An 18,297-nucleotide genomic window follows, 5' to 3' on the forward strand; every position below is an offset into this window, starting at 1 on the left:
CAGTAAACGACACGCTGTATTGTTCGCTGGAAAAGCCGCTCAGAACGTGCGGCCAAACAGACACAAAACATGTACTAGGATGAGCCTATAATCATCAACTTGGTCTTTCTTATTCCAGCACATGAACTAGATGGCTCCTCCCTTGAGCGGCAAGCAAAGCAAATTTAAATCTTGCACCAATTTATAGGGATTGATTGCATCCCTACTATATAAAGCGTTTAAAAGGGTATCAAACTAAAAGCATCAATCTAGGGATTCAAATCCAATATCCTTGCCCAGGCTACTATATTTGCCAAACCCCATATTCATAATGATGATAATAATACATCAAACTACTGCAGTAACACCATGCATATACAACATATAAGAAATCAAGATCACTGGTAGAATACTAAAACCAGAGGAACGCACAAACATAAACACACATCCATAGTATGTGTGTGTGTGTGGGGGGGGTTTGATGCAGGAAACAGAGCAAGAGAAAAGGAAGGGTGGTGGGAATTGATGGACAAGTGTGCAGAGATCCAGGCATACAAACATACACTGCATTAAATTTTGCATTAATAACCTCCACCTACACATGCCTCAAGCCTACAACAGAAAATTTAATGCCATTCATAGCCCCCCTCCCCACACACACCCCTCTTTCCTCTCTCTCTCTCTCTCTCAGTGTACATTGTGATAGGCTCTCTCTCTCTCTCTCTCTCTCTCTCTCTCTCTGTCTCTGTCTCTGAGTTCTCTCTGTGCGCTTTACTCTTTTCCACCACCCCTTCTCCACAAGCAAGAACCTTGAGAGCAGAGTGCTTCAGCCCACTGGAAAAGCCTTACCTAAAAAGGTTCAACTTATATGCAGTGGGGTACTTGTTCATCACTCCATTGTGATTTGGGTGTTGGTTCTCTTTAAACCCAATTACAAGTATAGGGGATGATGGTGTGATAGACTCTGTTTGGGGCTTGGAACGAGAAAGATGGATGTCTCTTTCGGTTGGTTTTGAGAAGCTGTGTTTGGTTACCAAATGTAAGTTAAAAATGAGATTTTTATGTTTTTTGTTTTTCTTTTTTTGGGTTACATGTTTGATTTTGTTGGCTTTATCTGATTAGTAACTCTAATTCCAGGTTCTATCTGTGAGTTCTTTGTCTTTACCTAGTTCGAACGAAGAAAACAGTGGGGAAAACCAAAAAAATCCAAATTTGGGGCCCTTCTGAAGTGAAAACGTCCTAGAATTTCACTTCTGAAGTGCTTGTTGGAAAAGCTGATGTAGAATTGGTCGTTTTTGGCTTGTAAATCTCAACCATGTCCTCCAAAAAGCACAAATTTTTAACCCAAATTGCAATCTTGGTGTTCATTTTTGGTTCAGTAACAATGGGTGTACTGAGCCTTGGGTCCATGTCCTCTATTGCTGTGTCCTATGGTGAGAATGGCCCTGTTTTCTGTGGCCTGAGCTCAGATGGGTCTCATTCAGTGACCTGCTTCGGCGCAGACGCTTCGATAGTCTACGGCGCGCCGTTCCGACTCCCCTTACTGGGTCTCACTGCTGGTGATGGCTTTGTCTGTGGCCTTTTGTTGGAAACAAACCAACCCTACTGTTGGGGAAGCAACATATATGTGAAAATGGGAGTGCCCCAGCCCATGGAAGAAGGGGCCCAGTACTCGGAGATTAGTGCGGGCGACGACCATCTCTGCGCACTGAGGGTGCCCGGTAAAATGCCCCACAGAGGAATTTCGTCGATTGATTGCTGGGGCTACAACATGACGGCCTCGCACGCCTTTGCCGGAGGGATCGAATCGATCTCGGCCGGATCGGTGTTCAATTGCGGGTTGTTTGCACGCAACAAGACGGCATTTTGTTGGGGGGATGAGACGGGGAGCGGCGTGATCGGCCTAACCCCGAAGAACGTGAGGTTTCGGTCCATTTCGGCCGGCGGGTTTCATGTGTGCGGGGTGTTAGAGAATGCCCAAGTCATTTGTTGGGGGAGGAGCTTAGAAATGAGGCAAACGTCTTCTTCGGGCATTTTAGGGCAGGGTGATGTGAACATGGTGCCAATGGATCCGATGGTCGCTGTAGTCGGTGGGAGGTTCCATTCCTGCGGGATAAAGAGCGACGATCATCACGTCGTTTGCTGGGGCTTTACTCTCCGGAATAGCGTCCCTCCCCCTAAACAAACCAAGGTGTACGAGATTGCGGCCGGGGATTACTTCACCTGCGGTGTGCTCGCTGAAAATTCACTTAGACCGATATGTTGGGGGACGGGGGGGCCGTGGTCTATTCCGATGGCCGTCTCGCCAGGAATTTGTGCTTCTACCCCTTGCGGTCCCGGTTATTATGAATATACTCATCCAGGTTTGGGGAGTAAGATTTGCAAGCCTGCGAACTCGAGGGTGTGCTTGCCGTGTAGCGTTGGCTGCCCTGACGGGAATTATCAGTCTACGCCATGCAATGCGACTTCGGATCGCGGGTGTGAATTCGACTGCTCGAGCTGTGTTTCTGGCGATTGCTTGACCTTCTGCGCGGACCAAAAGAAATCCAAGACCCGGAAGCTCTTCTCTCTTCAGATGCCGATCTTTGTCGCGGAGATCGTTTTCGCGGTTGTTTTGGTGAGTGCTGTTTCCGTTGTCGCTTTCCTCTATGTTCGGTACAAGTTGCGAAACTGTAGATGCTCAAAGACCGAACTGAGAGTGGTGAAGAATCGGGCCTACTCTTTCCACAAGGAGTCTGTGAAAATACAGCCCGATATGGAGGAGCTCAAGATCAGGAGGGCGCAAACGTTCACGTACGAAGAGCTGGAGAAGGCAACGGGCGGCTTTTGTGAAGAATCCCAAGTAGGGAAAGGTAGTTTTTCCTGCGTGTTTAAAGGGATTTTAAAAGATGGGACGGTGGTCGCCGTTAAGCGGGCGATAAAGGCTTCTGATGTGAAGAAGAGCTCGAAGGAATTCCACACTGAACTCGACCTGCTCTCGAGGCTAAACCACGCCCATCTGCTTAACTTGCTTGGATACTGCGAAGAAGGCGGAGAGAGGCTCTTGGTCTACGAGTTCATGGCTCATGGCTCCTTGTACCAATACCTTCACGGCAAGGACCCGCGCCAAAAGGAGCAATTGGATTGGGTCCGACGGGTCACCATCGCGGTCCAGGCCGCGCGCGGGATCGAGTACTTGCACGGATATGCATGCCCGCCGGTGATTCACCGCGACATCAAATCATCAAACATTCTGATCGACGAGGAACATAATGCTCGTGTCGCGGATTTTGGTCTTTCCCTGCTGGGCCCCGCCGATAGTAGCTCGCCGTTGTCCGAACTCCCAGCCGGAACGCTAGGCTACCTCGACCCTGAGTACTACCGACTTCACTACTTGACGACGAAATCCGATGTCTATAGCTTTGGGGTCCTCCTTTTGGAAATCCTGAGTGGAAGAAAAGCCATAGATATGCAGTATGAAGAAGGGAATATTGTCGAATGGGCCGTTCCGCTTATCAAATCTGGTGACATCTCCGCAATGTTAGACCCGGTACTGAAACCTCCGACCGATCTCGAGGCTCTTAAGAAGATCGCGGCCATAGCATGCAAGTGTGTGAGGATGAGAGGGAAAGACCGGCCGTCGATGGATAAGGTGACGACCGCCTTAGAACGGGCTTTAGCTCTATTAATGGGCAGCCCGTGTAACGAGCAGCCCATATTGCCCACCGAGGTCGTGCTGGGGAGCAGTAGGATGAATAAGAAGGCGTCGCAGAGATCATCGAACCAGTCGTGCTCGGAGAACGATTTGGCGGACGCAGAGGACCAGAGAACGGAGTACAGGGCGCCTTCTTGGATTACTTTTCCGAGCGTGACTTCCTCGCAAAGAAGGAAATCGTCAGCGTCGGAGGCGGACATGGATGCAAATATGAAGAACAATTCAGAGGGGAAAAATGTCGGCGACAGCGGGAGGGACGGGCTGACGAGCCTGGAGGAGGAGATAGGGCCGGCTTCGCCGCATGAGGATCTGTTCTTGCAGCACAACTTCTAGTTCCGCGGCGAGCCAAACAATGGAGGGAGAACAACTGCTCTGGATCTTTCTGGAATGATGGGTTCTTTAGTTAGTTCACAATTTGAAGGGAGAATAACTGGAATATTCTCTTTACATTTTACCATTTGCAGTAACTCTGGGTTGAATTTGGAGGGGATGTGTTTCTCCTCCTTAATTGACAGCTCTTTTGCTTGATATTTTAAAAGTATAGAGAATTTGCTGCAACCATTTATGATTTAGTGTATCTTCTTATCCAATCTTTTCCTAATTTTGGAATTCATGTAATCAAAGCTCATCCTTTTTTCTCTCCCTTTTTTTGGTCAGTTTTTCTCTATTTGAGTACGTAAGTGCGGTGCGAATGTTATGATGTTTGATTATGTGAATGGGACGCCATTTTACTTCCTCAGGTAAATTATTCAAAGTGAAAAGGGCTTTGTTAGTAGAAAATTTTGATACTATAAACATTTATTGCTGATTTCGTTGGCTTTCTCGAATAACAGAAGCTCCGGCTAAACTAAACAGACCCCTGAAACTGTCACGTTAATCTAAACTCCAAGTTGTAAGTAATAGGGTTATTGTATGACCCATCCTTTTTTCTCATTTTATTTTCAGTTTTCCTCTTTTTGAGTACTTAATTTGGTGGGAATGTAAGTGGATGTTTGATTATGTAATTGGAACATCTTTTTACTTCCTCAGTTAGATTATTCGAAGTGAAAATGGCTTTGCTAGAATCAATTTTTGATATTAAAAACTGTTACGTCTGATTTTAATAGCATTCTCGAATAAGAAAGCTCCAAAGCAAAAGCATCGGGTCCCATTAATCGTAACTCCCAAGCTGTATGTAATTAGGTTATAACTGTATAATAATTCGCACGAATTTTCGTGCATCTGCGTGAATCACGATGCACCATGAACCAAATCTGTGAGTGGAGTTTTTATAGTGATTTTATTTAGAATTTTTTTAAAAAAATGAGGGCAACTAGAAACGAACGAGAAAGGAACAAATGAGTAGAACGTCACAGTGGACACAGCATCCGAGCCTCACCCACATCCCACCAATGACAACGCTCCTTTCCAGTTGTTCCAGATGTCGTCCACCCTATCTCCCACGGACACCGTACGGTGCACCCGGTGCAGCGCCCTACCTAGGGACACCACCGTACCCGGTGCACCCTCCATGCAGTAGGCACCCACTCACGCGCATATACTCCACTAGAAGCAAGAATTGAACTCGAGACCTGTAGTTTAGACGGAGGGTACCACATGCGAAACAAAAACGGAAGGCCGATAAATGGGCGGTGCGCGACGATGGAATGCACCTGGTGCATTCAATTGTTTCTACATCCCTCCCTCCCCCCTCATCACAACAAAACCAATCACACTCCTCCCCCACACATTCCCTATCCCTCCATTTCACACACACACTCTCTCTCTCTCTCTATCTCTCCCTCTCTCTCTCTCTCCACCAAATACTCGCTGTTATACTCCACACAATCCACCNCTCCACCGCCGCCGCCGCCACCGCCACCATCTCCTCCCCACCACCCAATTCCAAATTGACTACCCTTCCTTCTCCTTCAAGCCCACCACCACCACCACCACCACCACCACCATCACACACTACAAGCTCTTCTCCAATCTCTCCTCCTCACCCCTCACCACCATCACCACCACCACTACCACCTCGTCCTCTTCCTCCTTAGACCTCCTCGCCCACCACCTCTCGTCGAGCGACTTCCGCAGGGCCGACGACGAGACGCGGCGCCTGCTCATCGCCCTGGCGGGCGAGGCCGCGCAGAAGCGCGGGTACGTCTTCTTCTCGGAGGTGCAGTTCATATCGCCCGACGACCTCCGAGCCATCGACCGGCTGTGGCGGGCCCACAGCGGCGGTCGCTTCGGGTACAGCGTGCAGCGCCGGATCTGGGAGCAGAAGGCGCGGTGCGACTTCACGCGTTTCTTCATCCGGGTCGGCTGGATGAGGCGGCTCGACACCGAGGTCGAGCAGTACAACTACTGCACCTTCCCGGACGAGTTCATCTGGGAGCTCAACGACGCCACGCCGGAGGGCCACCTCCCCCTCACCAATGCGCTCCGCGGGACGCAGCTTCTCACGAGCATTCTCACGCACCCTGCATTTGACGAGGGCGATGAGACGGCGGCGGCGGAGGAGAGCGAGAGCGAAGGCGAGGGTGCAGAGATGACGAGGGAAAGGCCAGCAACGGTCAGGAGGGACTTCAATCCTGATTACTCCTTTTGAAGGTGTAACTAAGGTTGTGCCAACAGCACCAAAGAAGACTCCTACTATAGTCAGTCCTACTGTATCTTTTTAATTTCTTTTTTCAGTAAAAGAATCCTTTTTCTCTTTCTTTTTTTTTTTTTTCTCTTTTGCTCCCTCGATCTGTAGTGTTTCTGGGAAACAATGGGTACTCTTATATTTTTATCATGTGTTTTCTAATTTACATATATTCACCACATATTACTTTTCCAGTCATTCAAAATCACTAACAAGATCTCTCCTCGATTGCTCAAAATGTAATATACAGCAACTGGTAATTGATACATTAGGAAATACAAAAGAAACCTTGCAAGATAGCCTCGAGTAATTGATTTCTTGAACAACACACAAAGAAGCTGCAGTTACAACGGAGTGGATCAAATAATCGATTCATCTCTCCCGCTTGCATGATGCACGATGCACGATGCACAGACGCCGTCTTAAAACGTACACTGCAGCCAATCAGGTTCTCCTGCTCGCTTCTCAACATGCGATGCATGTTCGAAAAACCAAACCCAGATGCTTCCAAAGTTTAATCCTTGTTTGCCTGTGAAATAATGGCGAGAACAGCAAGAGAAAATAATTGAACTTAACCTTCCTCGGGCAAAATGATAGAGAAAGAAAAAGAATTGTACTTACAGAGTGTTTATGTCATGCACATGGACAAAGCCTCCTGGTACGTTGATGTGAGCCGTCACACGTGAGCACGTCCTCCATCTGCGTGTACAAGCACGCCCCGGGATTCTGAAAAGCAATACAGGATTGAACTACATGGAACACACTGAAACCTTTTTCATAACTAAGAGAACAAAAATGAAGTACAGAGTTACCAAAAATATCGACAAATTATTAGGCAAAACTTTCATTTTGTCTCTCTGTTTCCAGCAGTTTTTTTTTTTTTTTTTTTTTTTGATCATTTATGAATATAAAGATACAAAATGTGGAAATACCATGTGGTTCGGAGCATCATCCGCAACTTCGGCCGGTTGATCTGCGCCTGTGCTTGCATAACAACCACTCTTGCAGCTCATATATTTCCGCAGGCTGATTTGAAGGAGGACAGATTACACTCCACACAGGAGAGATTAATAATTGCGCATTATATCATATATGAATAACATAGGGCAATGATTTCTTAAACCTCCATGGCAAACTGTATAATTATGAAAAACAACTCAAGAAACCGAACGGATCAAATATATTGTATCGGAAAATAGAAAAGTTCACACACCTCAAAAATCACAAAAACTATATGAAAAGTAAAAACCCATGGTAACCACCATAGAACTAACGAGACCTTAGACCTCCAAGCAAACAATATAATTAAGAAAATAAAAAATTGGAGAAACTGAATGATTATATGAACAATGAAAACCCACAGTATCCAATGTAGAACTTCAAGACATCAATTAGTTCACATGCTTCTTCAAATATGTCATAGTCTAGCTCACAGTCCTTACATCAACAAAGAAGGAATAGAACATCCAAAATGATTGTATTCATGCACATTCTTTACACCAGAAATAGATTTTGACTGGCATTCGTAGTTTCTAGTACTATGCTCTAATCTACTGATAATGATGAAAATGATACCGATAAGCAATAAGCAAATATGAAAGTGTAAGTAAGATAGTACAAGACTAAACTTACAGTTCACATCTGTTTAGCACAAAGAGCCTGTTCGGAACACAAGATTGCCCCTTTGACATGCACACGGAGTTACAAGATTCACCCAACCTATTTTCGCATTATATTGTTGTCAAGAATCACCCAAATCTTGCACTATGTGGTACCAATTATGAGGTTCACATAAAAACAGCCTCACCTTCCAACAACAACGTCTATACTTGTCAGTTGGGCTTCAGAATTTGTTTCAATCAAACCTGACATGATAATTGTTAAACATTATTAATGAAAAGGAGTATCAAGCAAAACAAGTTAAAGTACAGTGGATTCACTCCACAAATAGGGACCAGGTACACTATGAAAAAGCATTCGGGCAAACATTACTAATCTAAACCATAACAAAAATTAACATGAACTTATTGAAAGATCATATATCACATATCTAGTTCCATTCGGCAAAAATAACAATTTACTGTGGTGCACCTGAAGAATTTAACTGCAATGAGAAGCAATGATGGAAGTCGCTAGCATAGGCATTCTCGTGAACCTGAAATATTTACATCAGAGAACATCTTGAAGAACTATGCAATAACCACTAGCACTAGTCTGGAGATATTTAGAAGGAAAGAGGAAAAAAATGCCCTGACACTAAAAAATTTGATAAAAAAACTGGAAAAACTGACAAAGAATACAGAGATTCGTGGAAGAGCAAAGTACCACACTAGCAGAATTATGACGGCATCTCCCAGCACAGAAATCAAAAACAGTACCATATCTACCTGAAAAAAAGAAAATAAACAGGATTAACACAACAACAAATCCTCTTCTCGTCAAAACAAAGTCCCGCATGTTTACCTGCAGTGACTGGTTTGGCTATTTTCACCTTGACGGCGAGATCCATTTTCGTCTGTCAAGAGGGAGACAGTAATTTCAAAGTGACCTCAAACTTCAATGAAAGAAACATTGGAAAACTCACCTTTGATGGATTCAAGCAGCAAGATACACAATATTCATATGAGTCGCAGCATTGCGAGACAAGGTTGCACCCCCTAGAATAATGAAATGCCCAAATTGGGGAAATATTAAGGTCCACCTCAAATGACCTTACAAGATAACAGTTCCTAGGAAAAGAAAAAACTCACTGACAAGAAAAGCGATCCCCCATTTCAGGGCAGCAGCGCGTCCATGGATCGACAGAAAGAGCAGTGCATACATAACCTAAAAAATAACACCTAAATTATCTAAAAGCAGAAAAGCGAGTCACAGCATAAATAGTGAAAAAGCTGATACTTTATCTCTAAAATGAGAGAAATAGGAATATAACTTGAACACACAAATGCATGCATCGTGCACGGTTAATACATTATGGGTGAGGAAATAGATCAGAAATGCAGTAGAAAGTTGGGTTACCATTGTCATCTGAGAGCAAGTACCTCCCCTGAACAGTATTCCTGCAGAAACGATCTTGCGGAAACCCAATTTCCTTCCTACGCCAAATTACAGAACAAAAGTTCATTAGCAGCTTTTGTGTGTTAGAAAGTTCATCAAGCATCGATCAGCACCATCGCATTGGAAAAGAAAAAAGTAAAACAATTAGAATTTTAAGCATATATTTTTTTATAGCCTTTTGAAATGAAATTTTTCACAGAAAAAGTGGGTAGTGGCTATCAAAAAAAAAAGAAAAGGATTCTGTGCAAATGAAGCACCTAAATATGTTGATTTCTGCGACAAAAGTGCATGTAGATAGTTTAATTGTCAATTACAAATATATTTAATTTACAGTAGTTATTCGGATTCTAAATATGTGTACCTAGGTAAATTCACATTTCTTAGTCAGGGAACAAATTAACAAAGCTACTGAAAAATGAAAATGAGCAACTATATCTCAAATTAATAAGTAACATAATCTACTCCTCACGTATGCGATTTAATATAATTACTGCAACTTCTATGAAAATTTTCAACAAATTACCGGATTCCTAAAATGGTGGTGGGGAAACAAAGGGCGACGAAGATCCACAGGGTCGGATAGAGAGCGCGCGAGCGAGGACGAAGAAGCGATTCGCACAATTTCTCCATTGTTGGAGATGGAAAGCTTCGGGAGCTCGATTAGGGTTCGGAGGACATGGAATTGGGATTTGGGGTCGGGAGCTCCATTGATTTGATTGCGCGTAGAATCGTGTAGCCGTGTAGGAGAGAGGTTAACGGGCCAACTCAATTGGCCCGGTGAAGCACTGGATTGGGCCACAAATTGGGCCAATTAATTGGGCCGCCAATTAAGCCCAGTTCGTTCTCGTGGACTAGGAGACGTTATTGCCTGGACCTGGACCGATCTTCTAAGGTTTCATTTTGTTCGGAGTTAAATAATAACTAATTATTTCAGAGATATGTATAAGTTCATCAAAAAAAAATAGCATTTGAATAGATAAGATGAAATAAGAAGAATAGTAGATAATTATATTATTTTTATTTTATGTTTTTCCGTTGTTGAATCGCTTCATATTACATTACTATTTTTAGTTAATATGGTTCCAGAATTAATCTGAATTACTCTCTGTGCAATCAAAAAAGGAAAACAAAAATCAAATGATAAAAAAAACAACGGAAAAACATAAAATAAAAATAATATATTTTTGTCAAAAATTTCAAAAGTGAATCAATAAATGAGCATTGCGTGGAGCTACACGAGCAAATGGGAGAGTAGTGGCCGTGAACTTCCCACGCTCTAAAGCCAATAAGCTAACGGTTACGAGAAAGAGACGTAACTTTTACATTAAACCCCCAACAAATTATAATTATTATCATTTGCTTTAATTAATTAAATAGACACCACCACACTTCGCTCCAACCCCTCCGAACCCTAGTATTAGTTAATTACTCCCCCGTTCGTTCGTTCCCTCCAAATCCAAATGCCCCTTCCTCTCCAACGCATTTTTGTTAGATTCTCTTCGATTCCTCTCTCTTCTCCCGCGAAAACCCTAGCGATGCCGACGACGCGATCGTCCTCGCGATCGCTTCGATCCGAAGCGCGAATCGCCAGCTCGAAGCTCGATCCTGGTGCGTCTCTTCCCCTTTTTTTTTTTCCTCTTTTTTTGGGTCCAACTTTTTGCTTTGTTTTGGGGTTAGAATCGCTTAGATGTTGGATTCAAAGACGTATAAGTTATAAATGTTTGACCTTTTATCTTCGTTCTGTGCGAAATGTGTAGCTCTGGGGAAAAGCTTCTGAAATTTACTGTGAAAGAAAAAAAAAAAAACGAAATTTTGGTTTGGAAAATGTTAAAAGAATGGTTTTCACCACTTCTTCTGTTGTATGGTAACATTTATTTTTATCCCTTTTTTCATTTTTTTGGGTTTTAGTTTGGTAGAGCAACTATGAATTGCATTGGTATTCGCATTTTTAAATGTGAAGTAGAGTTTAGGAACTTCAAACAAAGACTTATATGGAGAATGAAATTACCATTTATGTTTTTGAAAAAACATGGAAATGATAAAGAAAATAATGCTTCTTGTTGATAAAAGAGAAGAATTTATATCTGATGTTTTCCAGGTTCTGAACACTTATCTGATGGTTCTGAAGCTGAAGTCCATACATCCACCAGGAAAAAGAGGGTAAAACGGGTAGTCGGAATTAATGGAGAGAGTCCAAACAGAGAAAATCCTGATCAGAAAGTAAGCATTTCTGTATTTGCTGTTTTCTAGAAGAGGCGGTTAATCGTCTCTGTGTTCTGTGGCTACCTTATTTTGTGTTTTACTGTTAAAAAGTCCTCACAAATGTACTTATTTTACACCATTTATCTGCTTTTTTGAATGGAAATATGCATGCGTTTGGCTTTATTTTCACATAATGTCAAGTTTTAGTGTAATATACGTTTGTCTCATCTCCAGCTTGATGGCTTGCCAGATATCGAAGAGTTTGCTTATAGCAAGGTGAAGGCGTCTACAACTTTAAGTAAGACCATCTCTGTTGGTGATTTCTTGGGAAAGTTTATTTTGCGAAATATACTTTAAGCATATTCATTTCATCTTCTTAGTTCCTAAAGATAAAAGGATGCGCTCCAGTATTTCTGCTAAGTTGGAGAGAAAGGTTGAAGCTTCAAGTACACCAAAAGGTAGTAGGGAAAATACTGGCTAAAAAGTATGTAAGAGGAAAATCTATCATGTTGTTTCTATCAGTCACATATAATGATGTCTTTTGATCTATATATTTGCTTTATTCTTGCAGTGCAAGGTTGTTGGTCTAATGATTTAAACTCTTAAATGCATTGAGTAACTTTTTCGTGCAGTAGAAGCCCCGGCAAATTGGGAACTAGCTCTTGAAGGGATTAGGAAAATGAGGTTATCTGAAGATGCACCTGTAGATTCTAAGGGATGTGAAAAGGCAGGTAGTCTTCTACCACCGAAGGTAAAGTTGGCCTCTTGAAGCGAAGATTTTTTCGCACTTTTGATCAGGAGTGCACAAATTTGCACAAAACATTTAGATTGCATCAATGAAAGCATGTTTTAGTTATCAATGGAAGAATGATGTTTGTTTGTTTGTTTGTTTGTTTGTTTGTTTGTTTGTTTGTTTTTTTTTTTTTTTTTTTTTTTTTGGGAGGAAAGGTGTTCATAAGTAGATAATGATTTAATACATATATCATCATCTCAGTGAGTATGTATACTTCGGAGCTACTCCTATTGCAATAAGAGGAACTATAGATTAATTTCCTAGAATCAACCCATGATAAGTTCGCTATCAAGTTCAGTGTAGTATGGATTTTCATTGCCAACACAGTTTGTTGATAATTGCTTTTACATCTTCCATTTCAATTCCAATTTTTTTGATTCTGGAAATGTTATCCTCCCACTTGCAGGAAAGAAGGTTTGCAGTTCTGATTTCGTCATTGCTATCAAGCCAAACCAAAGATGAAGTTACTCATGGCAAGTCTTGAAAAATGGCTTATTATTTTTTCCTTCTGGATCAACTTTGATATGTGCTGTGATAACTCGAGAAAGATATCGGTTCTTCCTTTTGAATTATTTCCACAAAATGATACTTCATTTGTAATATGAATTTGAGTAGGTGCTGTTGAGCGACTCACCGAGAAAGGGTTACTAGATGCTGATGCTATTGTTAGAACTGATGAAGCAAGCATTGCAAGCTTGATCTATCCAGTAAGCTTCAGTTGTATTTTTCTCAATGATAGTATTATGCAAGGTTGTTGTATTAATGTATTTTGTGGATGCTGGTAACGTTCTCCTGTAGCTAGCAAATGATTTTGGATTTGCTCCAAACTCATAGAATGGTGTACCTACTAGTAATTATGTGTACTAATGTCTTTTTGAACATTATACTAGACGAATTACCCTTGCTAGAGAAAAATTCTGGCTACAAGCTATATTGTTTGAGATGTCTAGCTTTCTTCTAGCTAATTCTCTTTTTTTTTTTCTTGTAAATTCATCTTGTTATCTTCTTACCTTCAGTTAACATTACTTTCGTTCTTCTCTAGGTTGGATTTTACCAGAGAAAGGCTTGTTACATGAAGAAAGTTGCACAAATTTGTCTTGAGAAGTATGGAGGAGACATCCCTCCCTCTTTAGATGAACTGCTTGCACTGCCGGGAATAGGACCTAAAATGGCTCATCTGGTAATGTCCTACTTGGTGTCTATTAGAATGAAAGAGTGGGGTGTTACTTCTATAATAATCTCCATATCTTTTTTAATGTCCAAATAGGTTATGATTGTTGGATGGAACAACGTTCAAGGAATTTGTGTAGACACGCACGTTCATCGCATTTGTAACCGACTTGGATGGGTATTCCGACCAGGAACAAGACAGGTGATCTGCTGCTTCTAAGAGAAACCTCCTATGAATTCTATTAGATTAGTTTGAATATTCTGACACTAAGAGTTTCTTCTTTTGTTTATTTAAGAAAACTTTAACTCCCGAGGAAACAAGAGTATCTCTTCAGACATGGCTACCGAAGGATGAGTGGGCGCCTATCAATCCTCTGTTGGTATGATAAGCTGCATTTTGTTGATTCTTTATTTGAAGACAACCTTTTTCATTTAATAAGAAGATATTTTTTAAAGGAAGAATTTCTTGTGTAACAGTTTATATTAATTTCGATATACTTAGGGAGAAAACTTAGACACGGAATGTCCTTCATGAACATGGCATTTGAATTAGTTCTTTATTTGCTTTATGGGGGAAAACAGGAAGAGGAGGGCATAAAAGCTTGCTCTAGGAACTCCACATCTTAGTGAGTTACATATTCAACACTATGTAGCTTCAAGACAAACCCGCAAAGAAAATAAAAGGCAACTCATGCTATGGTCATTTATACTGAACTTTTTATCGTCTTTCTGTTAAAAGTTCTTCCCTAGTAGCTTATTATCTGCATCCTGGTAATCCATTGTCTCGATAACCCTTAATTTAAATACAGTTGCAAGGTACTGCATCTTTTACATAAGTTGTGCTTTCTATAAAGAGATACATTATCTATGTGGATTTTACCTATTTCTCTTCTTAGGTTGGATTTGGGCAAACTGTGTGTACTCCTCTGTGGCCCAAGTGTGGAATCTGCAGCATAAACAAGCTCTGCCCCTCTGCTTTCAAGGAATCATCAAGCCCCAATTCAAAAGCCAAGAAGTCAAGCCCTAGTAAAAAAGCTTGAGCTGTAAATCTTGCCTTTTTTGAATTGTGTCAACTACTTCATCTAACATTACTAGTTGCCTTTACATGCAATTACAAGTGTACTGTGCCACATGCAGTCATTTGTGCCATGGGCTTCTTTTGTATACAAGAAGACACTGTACCTGTAATTATACTATAACAGAGCAATGACTACTTACTGTGATTTTGTTAAAGGAGTGTTTTTACTACAGTGAATTGCAAATAAGGGGAGGGGGGAACTCAAAACTGAGAAAACTCTGCTATCTATCCATTCAGAACTGATGCTGAAACTGAACTACTATTGCTCCAACGAGAGATGATAATACAATGTCAAATCAAGGGAAGCAAAGTAAGGTACTCAATTGATTCTCAACATAACTTACCTATCCAAAATTTAATGCACAAACCAATTGCTCAAACAGCAATGGCGGCATTTGACTACAACTACTTTATCAATAAAGATTTACTACTGCAATTTGCTACTCTAAAAGCCAAAAACTATGCCTGGTCAGCTCATTATGATGAGAGAAATCCTCATAAGATAACGCTAGCTTGTTGCTTTCCAAAGTATAGTATTGGATTCATCACCGAGGCCTAGTTGGCTTATAGAAGCAAATTTCACCAGTTGGTTACTGTTTGGAAGGCTCAACACCATGCTTATGTAAACAAGGTGATCCATTAAGAGTTAATTGATCATCTCCACCAGCGCAACTGATCCCTTCATGGCCATCAAACTCGTTTAGACCAACTAGCTTTTCAATCGAAAATCCTTCTGCAACCAAGTTTTGTAAATCACTTGCTTCAAGATCTTGCAAAGGCTTATTCCGAATTTGCCAACCACCGTGAGATTTCTCCACATCAACTTTCAAATGAAGTGGTCGTTTTTTCTTGGAGCTGTTGCACGGCTGTTGCTCAGAAGAAGCTTTTGAGGACCTGCTCAGTCTCGATGGCGCAGAAGCGATTTTCTGTACACTATTGTCCAGGACTTTTATTTTACTTTCCTTAGCAGTTGGCTTTGACTTACTGTTGAATATGAGGCTTCTACATGCTTGGCTACTACTGTTTCTGCCCATAGAGTGACTGTTCTTCTCTTCAAGTCTCGACCTTACTGGATTTAGTTGATGAAATCCATTAGAACTAATCTCCCTTGTATGTTTGCATGGTGATAGACAAAGAAACTTCTCAAATTCCGGGCTATAGTAGGAAGTATGATCCAACGGCCAGAAGAGAGGCTCATCAGAATCAAGATCCTCCAATGTATTCTCGACTTCTATCTTGGAAGATTGCATGTGCCGATTTCTCCAAACACTGAAAGAAGGGCTGGGAAAGTCGGAGTCGAAAATGTCAAAACCCTGTTCTTTATCTTGGATCAACCTTGAATCCTCATTATTAAGATCAAGCGATGAAACCCATATGTCAGTTCTGTCTGAATTTGGAGAGGGTGTATAATCTTCGCTGCTAGGAGATCTGCCTGGACTACTAATAACTGACGAGTTCTCGCTGGGGGATTTCTCAAAAGAAGAATCATCACTCTCTAAGCTCACAATTAGAGTATCTTTCACCTCATTGGCAACTTTGTCCTGGGCCAAATCCTTAACCTCGACAGAATCGCGTGACCCATTAGCAATAATAGGTACATCATTAAAGGGGCCGATATTATACTTACAAATATTTGAGTCCTCTTTGGTCTCCTCAACCATAAGAGGGCCCGGGATTCTAGATAATGATAACATTGAAGAGAACTGATCATGAAGAGACACGCCATTGTGATCGAACTCAGAACTATCAGAACTAAGAAATGAAGGGGAATTGCAATCTGAAGAAAACCCTAGAGAATCACCATCATTCGACATTCCTTCAGCATCAGAAATCTGCTTCTTAAGATCAATATCTTGTATATGAAACTTTACAGATATATCAGCAACTTCCCTTTTGCGAATTCTGTCGGCATCTCCCGCATTATGCTCGGAAGCATCTTGTAGACGAGACTCCTTCGCCATTATCAATGAGGCATCTGTGCTATCAAAACCCATTTTCTTTGAATTCAGCAGTCAAGTCATCCTGTGAATTTGATTTTTGCGATGATATGACAAAACCCACAAAAGAAGGCCATTTGACTTCACGAATCCTGCTATACCGTAGACTGCAGAAATCAGAAATGAAGTTCATGTACTGCACCAAAAGACAGACAAGATAACAACCCTAACAACCTCAAGTATGAAAACAGAGACTAAAGCTTGAAAGTGTCAAACATCAGATTTGCCTGACCGGCACGAGGTTTAGCTTTTCAAACTACAGCATCAGCTTATAAAGAACAGTTGAATAAGTCCATGGTAGAGAAACTTATGAAAGTGATGTTATCTAGAATTTAACAAATACAACATATAATATTAGCAGCAGGAAATGAGAAACTATTATAAGTCAGAGTCAAGCACCTAACACATTACTATTTCAAAGACAAAGCAAGTCAAAACAGGGATCAGAAGGGATTGGAAGATAGTAACCATTTTATCTTCGCGTTCGCTCCTTAATTTTAAAATAAATCTGGAAACAATTAAGTCCCATTAATGCATGGTAACCTGAGAAAGAGCAATTCTAATACTAAACAGTGTAGAAAACATGATCTCTAACACAAATCATAATTTTTTCTTAACAATATTTAACGCGAAATTACCGCAGATAATAAGTCGACTGAAATTTCAAAGCTGCACTGAATCTGGGCTTCTCAGAGTTCTAAACCTAAAATCTTATTTGTTTTCCTTGATTCAGAAACTTGAAAAGGTTTTTGCACACAAAAAGGAGCAAAAGATAAAAATAAAAAATTACATCTCGAGGCTTAGACTATAGATGGAAGTGTAATTGGAAAAGTAAATCAAAGCCTAAATTGAGAAAATTTTAGGTATAATCATACAAACCTACCTTCTTTACCAGAAGAAACAAAATCACAAAGATCACAATTTTGCAATGATTTCATGATTTTTGCACCTTCTTTATTTGAGATGAGACCATAAGTGATCGAAAAAGGTCATATTTGTCCCTTTTAAGGGGATTTTAACAAAATCAAATGCACAAGAAATAAAACTATTTTACTGAAACTCAAAAACGTAAAAATGGGGCAATGGCAAAAAAAAAAAAAAAACTAACAGACACAGCAAAACCCACTGTACTAGAGAATAGCAAAAACTCTCCCAAATTGAGAACACGGGAAAAAAAATTAACAAATTAAAACAAAAAAGATGCAGCTAAGATAAAGATAAATAAATAAAATTACCAAAATAGTACCTGAATAAGCAACCCTCTCCCTCTTCTCTCTCTCTCTCTCTCTATATATATTTATATATATGTGGAGAGAGAGAAAAAGAGTGCATTTGGCGTTTTTTTTTTTTCTTCTTTTTAACAATTTTTGTGTTGCGATAAATTTTATATATATATATATATTTTTTTTTTGGCTCCGACACCAACACGGAGATCGAGAAAGCGGAGAATTCCCGCGTCCGACCTGGTCGCTGTCGTTACTTCGCGCACTGACACCTACGAAATTACTTAAATGCCCTTACAAAACTAGACTAGATAGAGACGGCGAAAGCAGAGGGTATTTACGTCATTTTAGCGTAGAGGTATTGACAAAAACTTAAGAAAAAGAAAAAAAAAGAAAAAATATATATATAAAAAAGAATAAAAACGAGAAGAGGTGGTTTTGGCAGAGGTATACTGGGACAAGGAAAAAAAAAATTGAA

General features: G+C 40.9%; 5 protein-coding genes across 7 annotated transcripts; 3 read left to right on the forward strand and 2 right to left on the reverse strand.

The window, feature by feature from the left end:
• LOC109722745 (serine/threonine-protein kinase-like protein CR4) lies at positions 543–4,384 on the forward strand. The gene is made up of 2 exons (XM_020250868.1): positions 543–1,018; positions 1,117–4,384. Exon 2 carries the CDS (start codon positions 1,295–1,297, stop codon positions 4,004–4,006), a length of 2,712 nt encoding a protein of 903 aa, XP_020106457.1. The 5' UTR covers positions 543–1,018; positions 1,117–1,294; the 3' UTR covers positions 4,007–4,384.
• LOC109723343 (tetrapyrrole-binding protein, chloroplastic) lies at positions 5,496–6,449 on the forward strand (the record flags this gene model as incomplete). Its single annotated transcript, XM_020251680.1, has 1 exon — positions 5,496–6,449. A coding segment is annotated over one exon (768 nt), but the record flags the coding sequence as incomplete, so codon positions are not given.
• LOC109723507 lies at positions 6,487–10,065 on the reverse strand. The gene is made up of 12 exons (XM_020251895.1): positions 9,880–10,065; positions 9,318–9,394; positions 9,050–9,125; positions 8,884–8,956; positions 8,763–8,814; positions 8,625–8,686; positions 8,391–8,454; positions 8,107–8,164; positions 7,932–8,018; positions 7,232–7,325; positions 6,921–7,025; positions 6,487–6,828 (listed from the first exon to the last, which is right to left on the reverse strand). The coding sequence occupies exons 1-11, from the start codon at positions 9,984–9,986 to the stop codon at positions 6,933–6,935; spliced, it is 843 nt and encodes a 280-aa protein (XP_020107484.1). The 5' UTR covers positions 9,987–10,065; the 3' UTR covers positions 6,487–6,828; positions 6,921–6,932.
• LOC109723512 (endonuclease III homolog 1, chloroplastic) lies at positions 10,738–14,718 on the forward strand. Of its 3 annotated transcripts, none has more exons than XM_020251901.1 (11): positions 10,738–10,964; positions 11,455–11,576; positions 11,793–11,856; positions 11,939–12,016; positions 12,194–12,309; positions 12,758–12,824; positions 12,967–13,058; positions 13,394–13,531; positions 13,619–13,723; positions 13,818–13,901; positions 14,418–14,718. In XM_020251901.1, exons 1-11 carry the CDS (start codon positions 10,817–10,819, stop codon positions 14,559–14,561), a joined length of 1,158 nt encoding a protein of 385 aa, XP_020107490.1. In that variant the 5' UTR covers positions 10,738–10,816; the 3' UTR covers positions 14,562–14,718. The 3 variants fall into 3 exon arrangements, with proteins under 3 accessions (XP_020107490.1, XP_020107491.1, XP_020107489.1); XM_020251902.1 differs by having other exon boundaries at positions 11,485–11,576; positions 12,191–12,309; XM_020251900.1 differs by having other exon boundaries at positions 10,740–10,964; positions 12,191–12,309.
• LOC109723511 lies at positions 14,797–17,876 on the reverse strand. Its single transcript, XM_020251898.1, has 2 exons — positions 17,843–17,876; positions 14,797–16,703 (listed from the first exon to the last, which is right to left on the reverse strand). Exon 2 carries the CDS (start codon positions 16,591–16,593, stop codon positions 15,190–15,192), a length of 1,404 nt encoding a protein of 467 aa, XP_020107487.1. The 5' UTR covers positions 16,594–16,703; positions 17,843–17,876; the 3' UTR covers positions 14,797–15,189.

The sequence above is a fragment of the Ananas comosus genome, linkage group 17 (genome assembly GCF_001540865.1).
Source record: "Ananas comosus cultivar F153 linkage group 17, ASM154086v1, whole genome shotgun sequence".
In the NCBI taxonomy this organism is placed as follows: domain Eukaryota; kingdom Viridiplantae; phylum Streptophyta; class Magnoliopsida; order Poales; family Bromeliaceae; genus Ananas; species Ananas comosus.

Bases quoted from the DNA above. Each gene is read 5' to 3' on its own strand.
- LOC109722745 (XM_020250868.1), top strand. From the start codon at position 1,295: ATGTCCTCCAAAAAGCACAAATTTTTAACCCAAATTGCAATCTTGGTG.
- LOC109723507 (XM_020251895.1), bottom strand. From the start codon at position 9,986: ATGGAGAAATTGTGCGAATCGCTTCTTCGTCCTCGCTCGCGCGCTCTC. The intron at 8,165-8,390 runs GTGCACCACAGT...TTATCATGTCAG, and splicing joins ATTGCAGTTAAATTCTTCAG to GTTTGATTGAAACAAATTCT. The intron at 8,019-8,106 runs GTGAGGCTGTTT...ATGCGAAAATAG, and splicing joins ATAGACGTTGTTGTTGGAAG to GTTGGGTGAATCTTGTAACT.
- LOC109723512 (XM_020251900.1), top strand. From the start codon at position 10,817: ATGCCCCTTCCTCTCCAACGCATTTTTGTTAGATTCTCTTCGATTCCT. The intron at 11,857-11,938 runs GTAAGACCATCT...TCATCTTCTTAG, and splicing joins GAAGGCGTCTACAACTTTAA to TTCCTAAAGATAAAAGGATG. The intron at 12,825-12,966 runs GCAAGTCTTGAA...GAATTTGAGTAG, and splicing joins CAAAGATGAAGTTACTCATG to GTGCTGTTGAGCGACTCACC.
- LOC109723511 (XM_020251898.1), bottom strand. From the start codon at position 16,593: ATGGGTTTTGATAGCACAGATGCCTCATTGATAATGGCGAAGGAGTCT.